The 17,269-nt window shown below is 53.0% G+C and overlaps 3 protein-coding genes across 3 annotated transcripts; 2 read left to right on the plus strand and 1 right to left on the minus strand.

The window, feature by feature from the left end:
• Positions 1-922: 922 nt before the first annotated feature.
• Positions 923-2,464, plus strand: CONPUDRAFT_146324 (uncharacterized protein; the record flags this gene model as incomplete). The annotated part of the gene is made up of 4 exons (XM_007774539.1): positions 923-946; positions 1,349-1,468; positions 1,530-1,916; positions 2,007-2,464. The coding sequence occupies 4 exons, from the start codon at positions 923-925 to the stop codon at positions 2,358-2,360; spliced, it is 885 nt and encodes a 294-aa protein (XP_007772729.1). The 3' UTR covers positions 2,361-2,464.
• A 2,718-nt stretch (positions 2,465-5,182) lies between these two features.
• Positions 5,183-14,222, minus strand: CONPUDRAFT_62407 (WD40 repeat-like protein; the record flags this gene model as incomplete). The annotated part of the gene is made up of 4 exons (XM_007774184.1): positions 5,183-5,292; positions 8,150-8,308; positions 9,115-9,366; positions 14,021-14,222. Coding segments are annotated over 4 exons (723 nt in total), but the record flags the coding sequence as incomplete, so codon positions are not given.
• A 445-nt stretch (positions 14,223-14,667) lies between these two features.
• Positions 14,668-15,751, plus strand: CONPUDRAFT_146325 (uncharacterized protein). Its single transcript, XM_007774540.1, has 3 exons — positions 14,668-14,827; positions 14,879-15,214; positions 15,293-15,751. Exons 1-3 carry the CDS (start codon positions 14,729-14,731, stop codon positions 15,629-15,631), a joined length of 774 nt encoding a protein of 257 aa, XP_007772730.1. The 5' UTR covers positions 14,668-14,728; the 3' UTR covers positions 15,632-15,751.
• Positions 15,752-17,269: the final 1,518 nt, after the last annotated feature.

Here is a 17,269-nt window from a genome sequence, read left to right on the forward strand (position 1 = left end):
CGTTTGAGGCAGCACGATCACATGCGTGGGGTTCGTCAATCAGAGCTATCACAATGATAAGAGCTTTAACCGTTCGTGCGCCATCTCAGAAGGTTTGACGAGATATGAAGTCGCTCACCAGCCAATGAAAGTATCTGCAATAAAGGTGTTCTAGTCAGAAAGAGCGACGCTGCTAATTTAGTCTCCAAACCCAATCTGCAGACGGAAAAAAGGTCAAGCGGAAAGGAGCCGCGGTGTCCTCCGAGTGAAGACCATAATATAGATAAAACCAGGATACTAATAAAACGGTAGGCGCGAGCATCCACTCAGAAGACGTACGCGAGCGTGATAGCGTGCTATGTCCAATTTCGGCGAGTCAACGATGAGAGGCAAGTTCATTTCGTCCTTTCTCAGCTCTGATGACATCTTGTTCTTGTGTCATAAATTCGTTCGAATTTATGATGCAATACAAACAGGCGAGAACTCACAACAAGTGGTGAGCCGTCGAGCCGCCATGAGCAGGCTTATCAGGGTTGAGTTTTGTGACAGGTCAGAGGACATCTTCACCTCTCCTCGTGAGTGCAAACGAGGCCGCCACCAGAAGACAGGCGGTCCGCTGGACACAGCATCAGGTAAGTAAGATGTTCCGGTCCAGATAAAGGAAAACAGTCAGAGTGGTAAACCCAAGGTGCATGTCCACTTGATCCGTTGAAACGCAAGGGTGGGTCAATACGCGAACGCCAAGCATGCAAATCCGGGGTAGGCACGAGGAAGTGGGGAAGAAGAGTGTGGCAGCGCGGGGTCCGTGAGCTGGCGAGCACGAGAAGTTGTGACCAGATTGACTCAGCTCTGCGTCAGGTGCGTTTCGCCTGGTTTGACGAGTATAAATAGGAGTGCAGGGACAAGAGGAGATCTGAAGATTGAGGCGGATGCATGTGAAGATATGTCTGAGCCTAAGTATGTGGCTGTAAGCTTGTTCGGGTATCCGACCTCGGCCGAAAGACTTTAGAACGTCAACAAGTTGACTGAACTTGTCCAGAGCGCGAAAAAGAGGTAAGCTGTAGGCTGCCACATTGTGAGCAGCATGTCCGTGTTCAGTTTCTGCCACAGATGGCTAGTAGCGGTGCAGTACCTGAGTAACCATATGTAGACCGAGTTTCGGAAGGTACAACCCAAGTTTGTGAGATTTTCCCGTGGACCGCCATCGTCCCCACGTCGGCAAAATCCGATTAGACGATGCATAGCCACCACGACCGCGCCGCAGCCCTTGTACTCCTCCTGCCCATGTCACGTCAAACTGCACTACCTGTCTCTGCTCTTCTGCTATCTCTGTGGCTCCTAGAGTGGCATATTATTCTTTCTTTGCCAGCTGGATAAGCAGCGAACCCTGTTCGACACTCGGATAGCCATGATCATTCCAACCCCTGACGCGAAAGTACGGCTCAATGAAACCGCTGGCACTGCTCTGGATGGGCTCCAAGCCGACGAAGTGGGTCTTTTTGCTCGTTTCTTCGTGGCTGATATCGACTCACATGTGCCTCCATGTATAGAGCGGACCTCGGCCTCCTGCTTACTCCGAGCTTCCTCCTCCCGTCACCCAGCATGAAGACGGGCTGGACTCGCCTTCTGGTGTTGCGAAACCGCTCCCTCCGCCCCCGACGCGCCCGACGAACCATCTCTCGCTAGTGAAGAAAGATGACAATATCAACGGGTCGTACTATGTTGACCCGAGTATGGTCTTGCCAGTGAATGTGCTGCCACCACTGCGCAAAGACGAAACGGAGGAAACACGCACGAATCTCTATCTCATGACCAAGGATGGCCACATCGATGCTGATGTCTGGATCCGCGGGAGGGAAGAAGGGGCTGTTGGTGCTTCGGAGAAACGAACGAGAGTGGAGATGCATACGAAGGATGGGTGGATATCCACGCGCATTGTGAGTCCTGTTCTTGCGCCCACGTCCCCATCCGTGCACCTACTTTCCACGCTGTCCTTCTTGCTTTCTGCTCACGCTTTGATGAGGTAGATTCCAGTTGGGAATATTGCTCCCTTTCACTTGAAGCTGTACTCCAGTGACGGTCGCATTACGATCGCTATCCCTCGCTCCTTCCACGGCCCGCTTATTCTCTCTGCATCGCACGACAAAAAGTCGACACTGTCGCCTGCTCTGCTCGCAGAGAGCACGCCAATTGGCCACCACGAGCGCACGGCACGCTATATCGTGGGTGACATCGGGACGTGGAAAGGCGATGAGTGGGCAGGCGACGAGGTGCACGCCGAAACAAAGGATGGGAGCATCAGGGTGCGGTATGTCGACGAGGATGCGGCCCCACTGAGCATGTTTGAGTCGTTCGGACGAATGATTGGAATTGGACTGTGACGGAGAAGGGATACCCACGTAAATCATCCAATTCATAGGTGCAATGTATGCTGTACGGTATGTGACTAGGCTTGTTAAGCACGTATGAAATTTCTTGCTTGTCCACTACGCAGGATTGTCAAGGAAGCGATACCTAGAATCTCAACGGCAGCGTGGTATACACAAGCAGTAACACAATATATCCTTAAGCCCGTCGCTGCTCGGCGTATTGCTTCTCTGTTCGTCAACACCTGTCTCGGGGGACTCCACCCGATGACGAGTCGACGCTGGAGGTGACGGGCTGCTCGAGCTCTCATCAGACTCTCCCTCCCGAAGTCTACCCCTGAGATGACCTTGTTCACTTTGTCCGGCGGCCATCACGCGCTAAGGGAGAAGATTAATGTTAAACACGCGACGTGACCACAAGGCATCCCCTTACCAGATTAGCCCGCCCAACGCTAACGAGCTCAAGCATGCGTGATATGCGGCGGTGGCCATCATTGGCCTCATCCGAAGCGGGCGCGTCAGACTTGCGATGCGATGTGAGGCGGGCAATGAATCCACGGCGAGGCTCCTCATCCGACGCGTTCTTGTCTCCGCTATTCTTCCTTTGAGTGAACAGGCCCTTTTGGTGCGCTTGAGAACCGCCGGGAGCAGATCTCCTACCAACTGCAGGCATCTGTGTCGCTAATCAGCAGGCATGTAACGAACATTAGCGTGTGAGAACGTACGTTCATGAATGAATCATCGTCTGCATCGGCTAGGCTAAGCCCTCGGCGCGATGGTCCCAGCCTGGGACTCTGTTGACCCTGTATGGAAACATATTCAGGAGTCCAATCTGAGTGTAGCAAGTAAACTTGGCTTACCCTGGCGACATTAACGACCTCATCGTTGGAAGAGCCGTCTTTTGATGGGGAGCTAGCCCGCTGCGGAGAACGTGATCAGGATATAGTCGAGAAAGAAAGCAAGGCAGACACTTACTTTCGGGAGGAGCACACGACCTGTCGGCGCTTCGTAAACTCTGAGAGCACCCTCCCGGAAACCAACAGCTATCCTTTCTCCTCCGGGTGAGAATGCAAAGTACGTGTGACTCCCTAGGTCCTCGTTCTGCCATACCGGGGTGTCTGTTGCTGCGTTCAACATTTGAAGGGAAAAAGAGTGCATTGAGCACAACAAGGTCCGCCCATCAGGCGAGAATATCCCCCGGACATCCTGGTAGTTCTCCCAAAGATGAAGAAGTGTCTGGGACGTGTCCAGGTCCAACATCAAGAGCCCTCTCGAGCAGACGAGAAGGCGTCGACCATCAGGTGAAAATGAGATAGAGTAAATAGCGCCATCCAAGTCGGACGCTGTATAGGAAACCTTTGAAATCACATCCATCGACGAAGTACTGCAGACGAGGATGCCGTCGTCCGTGGTGATGGACGCGAACTGGTCTCCGTCGGGCGAAAATGCGACATCCAGGACTTTGGATGGGTGCTGCACAAAGGTCGTCTTGCGGTCACCGAGAATATTAACAACGAAACACAGGTTCGTATCATGTGTGTTGTCAAGCAACACAGCAAGCGTCGAACCACTGGGAGAGAACTTGACTTTGCGACATGCTCGACGAGGGCCATCGAGAGAATGAGGATACTCATTGCCTGTTTTGGTGTCGAAGAACATGATGGATCCAAAGTAGCATGCGGAGCCAGCGGCTAGCAATGTGCCGTCGGGGGATAGAGCAATGCATGAGCCGCCGCGGAAGAAGTGCTTGCGGACTTGCTCCCCGGTTTCGGCGTCCCAGGTGCGGATGTAGTCATCATACATACTACTGCTGATGATGTGGCGCCCGTCCGGGAACCAATGGACGCTATCTACCGCAACGCGGCCCGGGGTAATCAGTGGTTGGACCTTTGTTTTGTCAGGGATCTGTGGGGAGATACCTTGATCAGCTCGCCTGAATATGGATGTTCCATGCAGTCCACTACACATACCGACGACAATACAACCCGCTCAGTATCTACACTCCATATGTGGACATTATTGGAGTCAGCACATGCAATACGATCTTTCAATGGCGAACACGCGACTTCACTGATATGCGTCGCTCCCAAGCTTGGCGGCTGTATCAAAGGGCCTAGAACCAAGTTCCCTGTAGATGTATCCCAAATACATACGGCGCTCGCGTTGGAGACGTCCACGAGCCACTGACTATCTCGTGAGAAGCAAAGGCTCTGTGTTCTCCCGAATAGATGGCCCCTGAGTGGACCGCGCAAGACCTCGCCGCGGTTGGCTTCCCAAATCTTGGAACTTTGAGGTGCATTCCCGGCGATCATAGATCCGTCATAGGAACCAACAAGGAGCCAGAGATGATGAGACGGATCAACTGAGAGGCTGATGCACTCCTGTTGCCGTGTTGCCAAGTCAAAGGAATATATCATTGCGGGACCTTGACTTGAATATATACTCCCCACGTTGGCAGTGGGGAAGGGAAGGTTGCCGGAGGCGAATAGGACTCTCTCGTCGTCCGAACTAAATGCGAGTAGACCCAGGAGGCGGAGACCTTCGCTCATCTTCGCCACAAGCATGACTAGCTGACCTGTCTCTGCATCTTGAAGAGCTACGAGGAGGGGTGTCACCACGCCGAGGAGCTTTCCGTTGTTCGAAAACCTGACACAATGCAAACCTTTGTCATTTTCGTATTCCGTCCTCGTTACGGTATTCTGCATGACTCCTGATCTGTCCTCCCTCACGTCCCAGACCCACACGGTCGTACCCTCGGTCGTACCGTAGCAGATCGCGGCCAGCTGTCTACCTGTGGGGGAGAATGCAAGGGACATGGGTCGATCAGGTATGTCGATCTTCTGGAGTGCTTGTCCTGTCACGGGATCCCATAGACGCACTGTGTCATCCAGAGATGCGGTCGCAATGAGGCGGCCGTCAGGGGAGTATTCGATTGCGGTGATATTATCTGTATGACCCGTGAAAGGTCGGGGAAGGTCGTCCGCGTTGATGGCCGTGTGTGCGCCCAATGACATCCTACAACCGGGCTGCTCGTTCGAATTGGAGGTGGAGGTAGACTGAGAAAGCTAGCGGGACGTGGATGACGGTGCATGGCATCGACGACAGGCACGCGTTGGCCAGGTATGTGGGTTTGTGGGTCCAACTTCACGCTAAAAATGTTCGGCGAAAGCCGGGACTGAGCTTGCTCAGAGTTTCATTTCTTGGGGCCGTTTGCAGCTGTAGATGCCTCTGACGCTTTGAAGGCCCATAGCAAGGACATAAGTCATCACGCGAATGAGAAAGTCAAAGGCGCACTCTTGAGTTGTATTTGGCCAACCGAACCCTCACCTGCGTCGGAGTCCACACGCCGAGCCGCAATCGGCCACGTGGTAGGGAGAGTTCCGGAACGGGCCGAAGCAACCATACAGCAAGGCTTTAGCGCTTAGCGCCCAACCAGTACTTTTCAAGGCAAGGTCTCAAGCGCACGCTTGTCAAGACGAAGGGAGGCCGCCCAAGATGCACGCTTCAAATGATAGCATGGTCTTCACCTTCGCTTGTATCATGTAAGTGTTGGGAAGTTGTGCATTCCTTAGAACAGTTCCCCTCTTTAACGAACCCCCAAAGGAGCAGGGGAGCATATGATAGCGCACGCGCATATGGCTGATAATGGTATTACATCGTCAAGGATGCCGAACGAAATCAGAAATGGAGGTATATGCGTTCGTATCATCTCTTGACTCAATGCTGAGCATCTTTTCGTCGGTTTTGTTCTCTTCAACATGTAGGCCCCGTCGTCTTAAGATGGTTTGTTGGAGCTTTCTCGTCTCGATGCAGAGTCCTGCTTGACAGCGACGCTCATCGAAATGGGGGATGGTACGAAATATGATGGAGTGAGGATGGTATGAGGATGACAGAGGAGCGAGGTCACGATGTTCACCAGGAACGGGAAGATGGCTTTGAGGTTTGTGGATAAACCCGCGCCAAATAACTATTGCATGAAGACAGAGTGTAGCTGCAAATTAATCCAAGGGATTCTGAACGAGTATCCGACAAGGACTTCATCACGAGCCTTTGTAGTTACGTGATGTATTCTTTCATGCTCAACCATATGAAGTCGAAAGCAGATATAGCTGGTGAACGGTAATGATGGCTTGATAATTGAATATATCAAAGATGCATGGACACGAGGCCGATGGATGTACGCAAACCATACGCCTAAGCATGGTTTCTCATAAGCACCTGTTGCCTCAGTGACAACGCGGTATACACAAGCAGTAGCATAGTATGTCCTTGAGCCCATCACTACTCGGTGTGCTGCTCCTCTGCTCATCGACACCCATTTCTGGAGACTCGGCCCGATGATGATTCGAAGCTGGAGGCGACGGGCTACTCGAACTCTCATCAAAATCCTCTTCATGACGTGTGTCCCTGCGACGGTTTTGTTCACTCGGTCCGGCGGCCATCACGCGCTGAGCATAAGAAACACAGTCAGAGATGCGACGGGGCGGTGATTCCATGCGTACCAGATTGGCTCTTCCAACGCTAACAAGCTCGAGCATTCGCGACATGCGGCGGTGATCAGTGTCGGGCTCACCCGAGGCCTTTGTGCCAGGTTTGTGACGTGACGTGAGACGGGCGATGAACCCGCGGCGGGGCTCGTCAAGCATTTGAGTTGTTTTGCCGTTCTTCTGCCATTTAGATGGACTCTCTTTGCGCCTAGGAACTGAGCTGCGAAGAACGGCAGGCATCTGTGTCGCCGATCAGTGGGCAAGCGTGGAAAATCGGGAGCGAAGAACGTACGTTCATGATCGAGTCGTCATCCACATCAGCCAAACCAAGCCCTCGCCCCGATGGCCCCTGCCTAGTGCTACGCAAGTTCTGTCCGAGAATATATTTGGCACGACAACTGCAGCGAGGTGATTGGCTTACCTCAGTCACGTTTAGTCGTTCATCACTCGACACGGATCCTTCTTGTGAAGAGCTGTTTGGCTGCAACAGTGGGGAACGGTTAATAAGGTTCGGACAGAAGAAAAGATGGACACCGACTTTCACGAGGAGCACACGACCTGTTGCAGCTTCAAGGATTATCATCGTACCACCTTGCATACCATCTGCTAGGCTAACCACTATTCTTTCTCCGCCAGGTGCAGACGCAAACGCAGAGACCGAGACTGATTTCTCTTCCCACTTGGCCTTCCAGACTTCTCCATTTGATGCGACATTGACTATGTGCACCGAGTTGTGTAACGAGCATAGCAAGGTCTGTCCATCAGGTGAAAAGATGGCCTTAACGAACCTGCTCTCTGGGCGAAATGGACGGAGAAGTATTTGGCCCTTGCCAACATCCCATATCACCAGGTCTCTCACCCATGAAGTGAGAAGCTGTCGGCCGTCGGGGGAGAATGACACAGAATCAAAATGGTAACTCGGTTCAGACGACGGGGAGTAAACATTGGCGATGACATCCATCGAGGAGACATCGCAGATGAGGGCGCCATCGCGCGTGGTTGAGTACGCAAAGCGCCTCCCGTCCGGAGAAAACGCAACGTCAGACACTAGTGAGGGATTTTTTACGAATGTCGTCTTGGGGTCACCAGCCACATCGAAGACAAAGCACAGGTTTAGATCGAACAGATCGTCGAGCACTACACCAAGCATCGAGGAGTCTGGAGAGAACTTCACCTTGTGGCATGCGCGGGCGGGGCTATCGATAGAGTATTTGACGTCGTTGCCTGTTTTGACGTCGAGGAACATGACCGAGCTCAAGTAACATGTTGAGCCAGCGGCCAGCAATGAACCGTCTGCGGATAAGGAAATGAGAGAACCTCCACGGAATAAGTCTTTGCGGACTTGTTCTCCGGTCTCAGCGTCCCAGGTGCGGATATAGTCGTCGTCTTTACTACTGGTGATGAAACGATGTCCGTCGGGGAACCACTCTATAGAGTGAACTGTGTTCCGGGTGGTCAGCAGCCTCTTCTCTTCCCCTGGGGACGGCTCCTTTGCAAGCACCGTTAGCGTGGTCAACTCGCCTAGGCGGCCTTTAATAGAAAGGTTGCACATACCGATGACAATACAAGCTGTTGGGTGTCAGTGTTCCATACATGTATATGGTTCGAGGAATCAGCGCATGCGATGTAATCCTTGCGTAGAGAGCAAGCAGCTGCTGTGATCCCCCTATCTCTTCTGGAGTTCGACCTCAGGGGGCCTAGCACAAGTTTTCCCGTAGAAGTATCCCATGCACACATGGGTGTCGCACTGGAGGGGTGGAAGAGCCACTTGCCATCTTGTGAGAAGCAAAAGCTCGCGGCACTATAATCGCTTCCCCTGAGTGAAGCGTGCAAGACCTCGCCACTGTTGCTTTCCCAGACCCGGATTCCATGACGGTCATCTCCAGCGATCATCGATCCGTCATGCGAGGCTACAAGCGTATGCCGATGATAGGATGGATCGGTGGGTAGGTTGACGTGTGTCTGTTGCCTCGTGGACAAGTCAAAGGAGTAGAGCTGTGGGGGACGATAGAGTAGAGGAGGATCTTCGGGCGGATCGTAGCAAGCGAATAGGAGTCTTTGGTTACTAGAGGCAAACGCTAACAGAGGGAAGAGCTGATATCCATGCTCCGCTTTGTACGCTTCCAGTATCAGCTGTCCAGTCTCGGTATCTTGCAGTGCAATGAGCGTCGATGTCATTACAGCGAGGAGCTTGCTGTCGGTCGAAAACCTGACTAAGTATGACACCTCCCACTTGCTCTCGTACTCTGTCTTGATCACAGTGTCCTCCAAAACACCTAAACCATCCTCCTTTATCCCCCAGAGCATGACCTTTCCAACGGGTGCGTCCGTCGGAGTGCCTTCTGCGCAGATAGTAGCGAGGTGTAGGCCGGAGGGAGAGAAGGTAAGGGAGTGCGCTGGCCAATGGGTCTCGATCATCTGGATTTGTTGGCCTGTTTGGGGATCCCAGAGACGCACGCTGGCATCCTCTGATGCAGTTGCGATGAGTCGGCCGTCAGGAGAGTACTCGATAGCAGTGATTTTTCCTGTATGGCCTACGAAGGGCCGGGGTGCGTCATCCACATCGGGCGTCGAGTGTGCGTCTGATGGCATGCGGGGAATGGGCTTATCGTTCGAGTTACAGGTCGAGGCAGACCAAAACAGCGGTCAGGGCGTAGATGGCGATGATGGTGGTGCATGGCGTCGACGACAGGCGCGCGCCGGCTGGAAATGTGGGTTTGTGGGTCCAACTTCACGCCGAAAATGCCCGGGGAGAGTTGGTTCCGAGCTTTCTCGAACTTCATCAATCGATTCATTCTTGGGTTCTCTCTTATAATTATCGTCATGAGGATGAGACTTCATTTGAGGTCTGGGAAGGGGCAAAAGACTAGTCAGAGGTGGTCAGCCTCGAGCAGAGTAGAGCGGACTACTTTCAGTGCGGTGAGCTGGCGGGTGTGGCGGTGCCCTCCGAAATCAACCACGGCCCGATGGCCCCCCGGCCTTGTAGCTTGTTTCTCCATGTCAGTGTATAACAAACGTGTCTATATGTTGAAGAGAATAACGGTGAACATGCGAATGGGTGTGTCCTTTCAACCTGTCACTCGCTCCCAGACCTCTGTGCTAATGGATCATCTCCTTTGTCCTCCTTCTAGCTTCCCGTATTTCCGTCAAAATCAAACCCATCGCGATAACACCCGTGCTCATTATTAACGAGCACTCGCCGATTAGTTGATGAACTCAGATGGACTATGCATACTTGGACAATTACGCTCACTCAAAACGCCCCATCTTGGCGGATGCTCCACGGTGCTTGCAGGACTTGACTACCGCGAGCGTCACGCGATGTATGCGTCGAGGCCGCATACGTGGAGGAGCACGGGCATTTCTAAGGGTGACTGGGACGCACTAGCAATCACCGTGGATGCATGACCGGGGTCCTCTAAACGGCTTCCGGGAGCAGCGGAGGGCGAAGCGGGAAAGGGACGAGGAGGGTGTTACTCGTGGTGTGTTCACTTCCCCTTCCATTATCTCCCTTTACATCGTCCTCATGTCGCTTTTCAGCCCCTACATAAATGCAACCCGTCATAACCTCTGATCCCTCGCTGCCATCAGCGTTCTTCCATCAAGCTCTCCTGCGTCCTTGACATGCTGTCCTTTCCCGGAGCGGACCCGCGTACCGCATCTCCCAGTTCAAACTTCGCTGGTAAAGCTGCTGCCGCATATTTTCGTGCTTCCAGCCGGACTGGTCAACGATAGATGGATGACGAGACTCCTGATGGTGTTGGTGATGGCGTAAGTATCCCCTCTAACGCGCCTCTCCTTGAAAGCCGCACACGACCACAGCTCCCAATCGTCCAATCGTCATACAGCCAAGTCATGTCTCCATCTCGGCAGACCATAACGTATTCAAACGACCAGCTATCTTTGCTCGAACCAGCACAGCTTTCAGGTGCTCTTTTACTGAAAGCCTCATCTGATCGTAGTATTGTGATAAAATTGTGGTACGTCGCATAACTCTGCCTTACTTACCTGCACCGGGCACCTTGGCTAAGGTTGCTCTCTGGTTCATTTCAGCGAATAACCGACACTATCCCGCCCTTCCATCTCAAAGCTCGCTCGAGGTCCAGTACCCATTCCATGGATTTTGAAGAAGCAGCAGAGTTCCATCAAGGTCTTTGACATGAGCGTCGGGGGTGACCGTCATGGACGATGTTTCTTAGGTGATCTTTCGGCGCTTCAGAGAGAGCGGTTTGGCTACGAGGGTCAAAGGAAGGCTTTGCTTTCAGATCGTTGACCTTGTAGATGTCGGTGTACTACTGCGATTTCCTCGTTTTTATGTTCTAATCGCTTGTGTGGGACATAGATCTCGTGACGCCCATTTCTTCATGTGTACAGAACCGACCATGTGTTCGTTAGTGTGGACAGGAAACTTCCACACCGCTCAAGTTTGGACGGGCTTGCTAGGTGTGCATACTCATCTGACAACGGTACAAGCTTCTCGTTAGCAGTAGATACAGTAGACCAAGCGACATCTAGATCTTAATGGCAACGCGGAATGCACAAGCAATAACATAAAATATCCTTGACCCCACCGCTGCTCGGCGTGTGGCTCCTCTCCTCCTCAGCATTTACTTCAGGAGACTCAATCCTGTTTCGAGTCGACGCGGGAGGTGACGGGCTACTCGAGCTCTCATCAGCCTCAGCCTCCAGACGTCTATCTCTGCGATGACCTTGTTCGCTTGGTCCGGCGGCCATCACGCGCTAAAGAAGAGGGAATACTGTTAAAGACGCGAAGTGAGCAAAAGGCATCACCTTACCAGATTAGCCCGCCCAACGCTAACGAGCTCCATCATGCGCGACATGCGGTGGTGGTCATTATTCGCCCTATCCGAGGCTGGTGTGTCAGCCTTGCGACGCGATGTGAGGCGAGCCATGAGTCCACGGCGGGGCTCCTCATCCGGCTCGTTCTTATCTCCGCTATTCTTCCTTTGAGTGAACAGGCCCTTTTGGCGCGCTTGAGAGCCTCCGGGAGCAGATCTCCTAACAACCGCAGGCATCTATGTCGCTGATCAACAGGCATGTAACGAGAATCCTCAAGGGCTAAGGGCGCACGTTCATGAATGAATCATCGTCTGCATCGGCTAGGCTAAGCCCTCGGCGAGATGGTCCCAGCCTAGGACTCTGCTCATCCTGCGTGGAAACACTTTTGAGAATAACATTTGGGCGCAACAAGTAGACTTGGCTTACCCTAGCGACGTTAGTGACCTCATCACCTGAAGAGTGTTCATCCGATGTGCTGTCTCGCTACGGAAGATATAACCGATTAGGATATAGTGCAGGGACAAAGGATGTCAGACACTCACTTTCGGGAGGAGAATACGACCCGTCCCTGCTTCATAGATCCTGAGACGACCTGTCTCAAAACCAGTAGCTATCCGTTCTCCTCCGGGTGAAAACGCAAAGTATGTGCGACTCGGTAGCCTATTGTCCTGCCAAACCGGAAGTCCTGTTGCAACGTTCAACATCTGCATGGAAAAAGAGTCCGTTGAACACAATAACGTTCGCCCATCAGGCGATAACGCCCCCCAGACATCCGGGGATTCCTTATAAAGACGAAGAAGTGTCTGAGACGTGCCCAGGTCCAACATCAAGAGTCCCCACGAGCAGACAAGAAGACTTCGACCATCAGGTGAAAATGAGATAGAGTGATGAAGATTATGCGCGTCGCATGCTGTGTACGACACTTTTGAAATCACATCCAATGACAAAGTACTGCAGACGAGGATGCCGTCGTCTGCAGTGATGGACGAAAATTGGTCTCCGTTCGGCGAAAATGAGACATCCAGGACTTTGGATGGGTGCTGCACAAAGACCGTCTTGCGGTCACCGAGAACATTGTTAACGAAACAGAGGTTCGAATCATGTGTGTCGTCAAGCAACACAGCGAGTGTCGTACCACTGGGAGAGAGTCTCACTTTGCGACACGCTCGGCGCAGGCCGTCGAGAGAATGTGGATGCTCGACGCCCGTTTTAGTGTCGAAGAACATGACGGATCCGAGGTAGCATGCGGAGCCAGCGGCTAGCAATGTGCCGTCGGGGGACAGAGCGATGCACGAGCCGCCGCGGAAGAGGTGCTTGCGGACTTGCTCCCCAGTTTCGGCGTCCCAGGTGCGGATGTAGTCGTCACACATACTACTGCTGATGATGTGGCGCCCGTCTGGGAACCAATGCACGCTATCTACCGCAACGCGTCCTGGGGTGGTTAGCGGTTGGACCTGTGTGTTATCTGGGAGCTGTGGGGAGATATCTCTGTTAGCCTGTTGAAACGAACAAAACAGAATTCGCGTACCGAGGACAGTACAACCTGTTCGGTATCAACGTCCCATACGTGAATATTTCCGGAGTCATCTACGCACGCTATGCGATGTTTCGACGGAGAACACGTGGCTGCGGTGATGTTATACGTGCTCTCGACTCCTAAGTTTGGTGGATGCCGCAAGGGACCTAGAACCAAGCTTCCGGTGGAGGTGTCCCAGACAAACAGACTGTTTGACCTGGAGACATCAATGAGCCACTGGCCATCCAGCGAGAATCGGAGGGCCTTTGTGCTCTGGAGATGGCCCCTGAGTGGACCGTGTGATGCCTCGCCGCTGTTGGCATCCCAAATCTGCGTTCCGTAACGTGCATCCCCGGCGATCATGGTACCATCATAGGAAATGACCTCGGGCGTGATGCGGTGAGACGGATTGAGTGAGAGATTGATGGGTCTTTGCTGTCTTGTCGCCAAGTCAAACGTGTATACCGGAGCACCTGAATACACGGCGTCTTTCAAGCCAGTGACAGGGAGGACGCCATAACGGTAAGCAAACAAGACACTCCGGTCGTTCGAATCGAATGCAAGCAGGCCCATAGTAAGTTCTTCTTGTACGGATGAGCTGATCCTGGTTACATCCATGACTGGCTGGCCTGTTGCAACATCTTGGAGGGCAAGGAAGGAACACGTCATCACAGCGAGGAGCTTGCCGTTGTTGGAGAACCTGACGGAATGTGCGTGTGTGGAGTTCGGCCAATCGTATGTCGTATTTGTCATGCTATTCTGCACGACTCCCAATCTATCCTCCTTCACCTCCCAGATCAGGACCGTTACGGCGTGGGCATTGGCTGCACATATCGTGGCGAGCTGTCTACCCGAGGGATGGAATGCAAGACCTTCCGCTCGGTAAGTCGTGTCGAGCTTCTGGAACTGCTGGCCCGTTAGAGGATCCCAGAGACGCACAGTAGCATCCTCTGATGCAGTTGCGATGAGTCGGCCGTCAGGAGAGTACTCGATGGCAGTGATTTTTCCTGTATGGCCTACGAAGGGCCGGAGTGGGTCATCCACATCGGGCGTCGAGTGTGTGTCTGATGGCATGCGGGGAATGGGCTTGTCGTTCGAGTTGCAGGTCGAGGCAGACCAAAACAGCGGTCAGGGCGTAGATATCGATGATGGTGGTGCATGGCGTCGACGACAGGCGCGCTGGTTGGAAATGCGGGTTTGTGGGTCCAACTTCACGCCAAACATGCTCGGGGAAAGTCGGCCCCGAGATTTGTCGAGCTTCGCCAATCGGTTTGTTCTTGCCATTTGTCCTTACATCTGCAGTGTACGGGAATTGATTTGAGACCTGCGACATGAGCATTAAAGGCCAAGTTCAAGGCCAGCCCAACGCCAGCCAGAACTGGGTTGACCGTACAAGGGATTGCCTATAAGTTCCAGAGCTGTCGGTGGCGGTGCCATCCGAAAGCAGCCAGAGCCCCTATAACGTCCATCATACGACTGCGCTGGTGGCTGCGGCACAGGATAGTCTTCTTTGAGTCTTCTCTTCCGTCCCAGTACACTCGGATTACTATCTCCAGATATCTATAGCAACTCAAGGGACCATGACTATCACAGAAGGTGTATTTGACTCTTCTCAGTTGCCAGTGGCCCCCATCGACGACGGAAAGAGGGCAGTAAGTGCTGAAGATCAAAGTAGTGATGTACGTTTCCTCTTCATCATCTCACTATTCGAGGCCTCACCATGGCTGTAGCTCCCACCGTCTTATAGCCAAGTAGCTTCTTCACCCGAGCCCATAGGGCGGCGACCCCGAGCTACCAACTATCTATACATCTCGGAACAGTACAATTCTCTCAAGGGTTCCTATGCCATTGACCCCTCCATGTCCATCCCCGTGTCCGTCTTGCCCAAGCTCGAAGATGGTGAGACGGAGATGGACCGCAGGAATCTGCGGCTGCGGGCAGAGCACGGTAGCGTCACTGCGGCTATCCTGCTTCTGCCGCCACAGGGAGATGAATCAGACGACGTCAAGCGGAACCGCACGCTACTGGAAGCCTCGTCTGAACATGGCACCGTCAACATTCGCGTGGTACGATCGCATTTCCCGCTGCTGTTGACTGCACTGGAAACCTCGTCTAACGTCATTCTTCATCTTGTTTCGTTTCAGAGGACTGCAGATGCCGTTCCGCCGTTCCATCTCAAGGTGCGATCGCCGCATGGATCGTTGACGGTCGAGATTCCGCGGTCGTTCCACGGCTTTCTTAGGCTCAAGAAGGAGCACAGCTCCATCAAGCTCTCCGACGAGCTTGCCTCGGAAAGCACCCAGCTGAGTGTCGTCGATGGCGTCAGCATGTGGTTCGTCGGCGACTTTTCGTTGTTCAAGGGAGAGTGGGAGGGCGATGAAGTTGAAGCGGACACGACGCACGGGAGGATCACCGTCCGGTATGCAGACGAGCAGGCGGGGGCCTCGAGGCCTGGGTTCTTCGGTCGGCTTCTTGGGTTGTAGGAGTCGTATCGCTGCGGCGAGATGTCTGATCTTTCTATTTTACTCGCTTTGCAGGGTGTAGTGTGATACTCTTCTATCCTGTGTACGCAATGGAATCAGATTTTGTCAAGGAATTCAACGGATCACGAACGAAACAGTCTGAGCCGACGACAGTTATCTTTTCTTCCAAGCTTTGCGATCGAGGCACAGGTGTAGTAGAAACTGCCTACTGACGTTCTTCCCAACATATCCACACCTCCATGCAAACCGGCCCGGTGATGTCCATGAGGTGTATGCATGAGAGTACTTGCTACTTGTAGCAGGCTGAAGGGATAAAGAAAATCCGAAATTTTTTGAGTCTACCCCGCACTGCGTCACGGAGGTTTTAGAACCGCTGTCTTCTTCCATCAACGACGCATGAAACGAATGCATGATGCATGAAGTGAGGAGTAAAGACAGCGAACTTTCTTGCGAACTTTCTGAATGCATGCTGTCTACAAATATCTTGCACGAGGCAGAATATATCACGCCCGCAAGAATCATACTGGTTGGGACTATACAGTGGTGGCAGGATGGCAATGCACAAAATCAGGAGTCTCTGTTCGGGAGAGGATCCGTAACTTTAACTTATCGTGTGGCTGACATATCCAGGATAGTCGGGCTCGAACCACCCAGCGGCGGAGGCTGTAAAAGGTCAGTTGACGACAACCTCCTTGCTGTGTCCTAGTGTCTTGGCCGTCAAAGGCTTCAAAAGGGCATCGGCGTAGCTCGGGGCTGTAACAAATCATCTCCTACCCCGCGTCCGTGCTGCTCGCGCACCTCCGCCGACTTGTCCATACTCGTCATGACGTTTACGCCCTTCCCGTCACGTACCTGGGCTGGTTCGTCTGTACCCCAGCAACCAGCAGATGTCCTTGACCATATTGAATAATTCACGTTAACGAGCACAGGTGATTGAGAGTTTAGACCTATCTGGTCGTGAGCTTTAGCTGTTTTTGCTTAGCCCACCATCAATAAGAAAGAGATTTAATCAATCAAACGAATTCGAAGCTCGATTATCACCGGAACCTTTGAATCGTGAGTTGGGAAGAGCAAGTGCGACCAGCCGGGGCGCTCCATATATACACCAGTAGCTTGAACATATTCGTGCCCATCGATCCCACACGAACTCCACGGACGCACGAGGCCGCTGTTGTGGTCCACCATATTATTGTAGACGACGGTCCGGACTGAGAGCAGCCAGCGTTCATCCTCATCCATCCAACCGCCCGACGTCCATCCGTCATCACAGCCGAAAACATCGGGGATCGGACTGAGCTAGGATAAGCCCATTTGACCGAGGAGTGGTGATTGACAGGTTCAAAGGTGCGTAATGCGCTCAGCCTCGCCGGCGGAGCCCAAGCAGAGTCAGGCACCGGCTGACCATCCTTCCCCGCTGTTCAACTTCCAACGGCAAAAATTACCTGGCAACTTTCGGAACGGGCCTCTCACGACCCCGCCTCGGCCTGAAATCAAATCCAGACCGGTGAGCCCATTCTGCCTTGGTTACTTGATTGCATTACACACAGGCTTACAGTTCTGGGTTACTAGACAGCTTTTTCGGGGCCTGGACTGACGACGAGGCAATTGACAATTCGTGTTCCACCAGAACAACAGCGA

Source organism: Coniophora puteana (assembly GCF_000271625.1).
Source record: "Coniophora puteana RWD-64-598 SS2 unplaced genomic scaffold CONPUscaffold_12, whole genome shotgun sequence".
Lineage (NCBI taxonomy): Eukaryota > Fungi > Basidiomycota > Agaricomycetes > Boletales > Coniophoraceae > Coniophora > Coniophora puteana.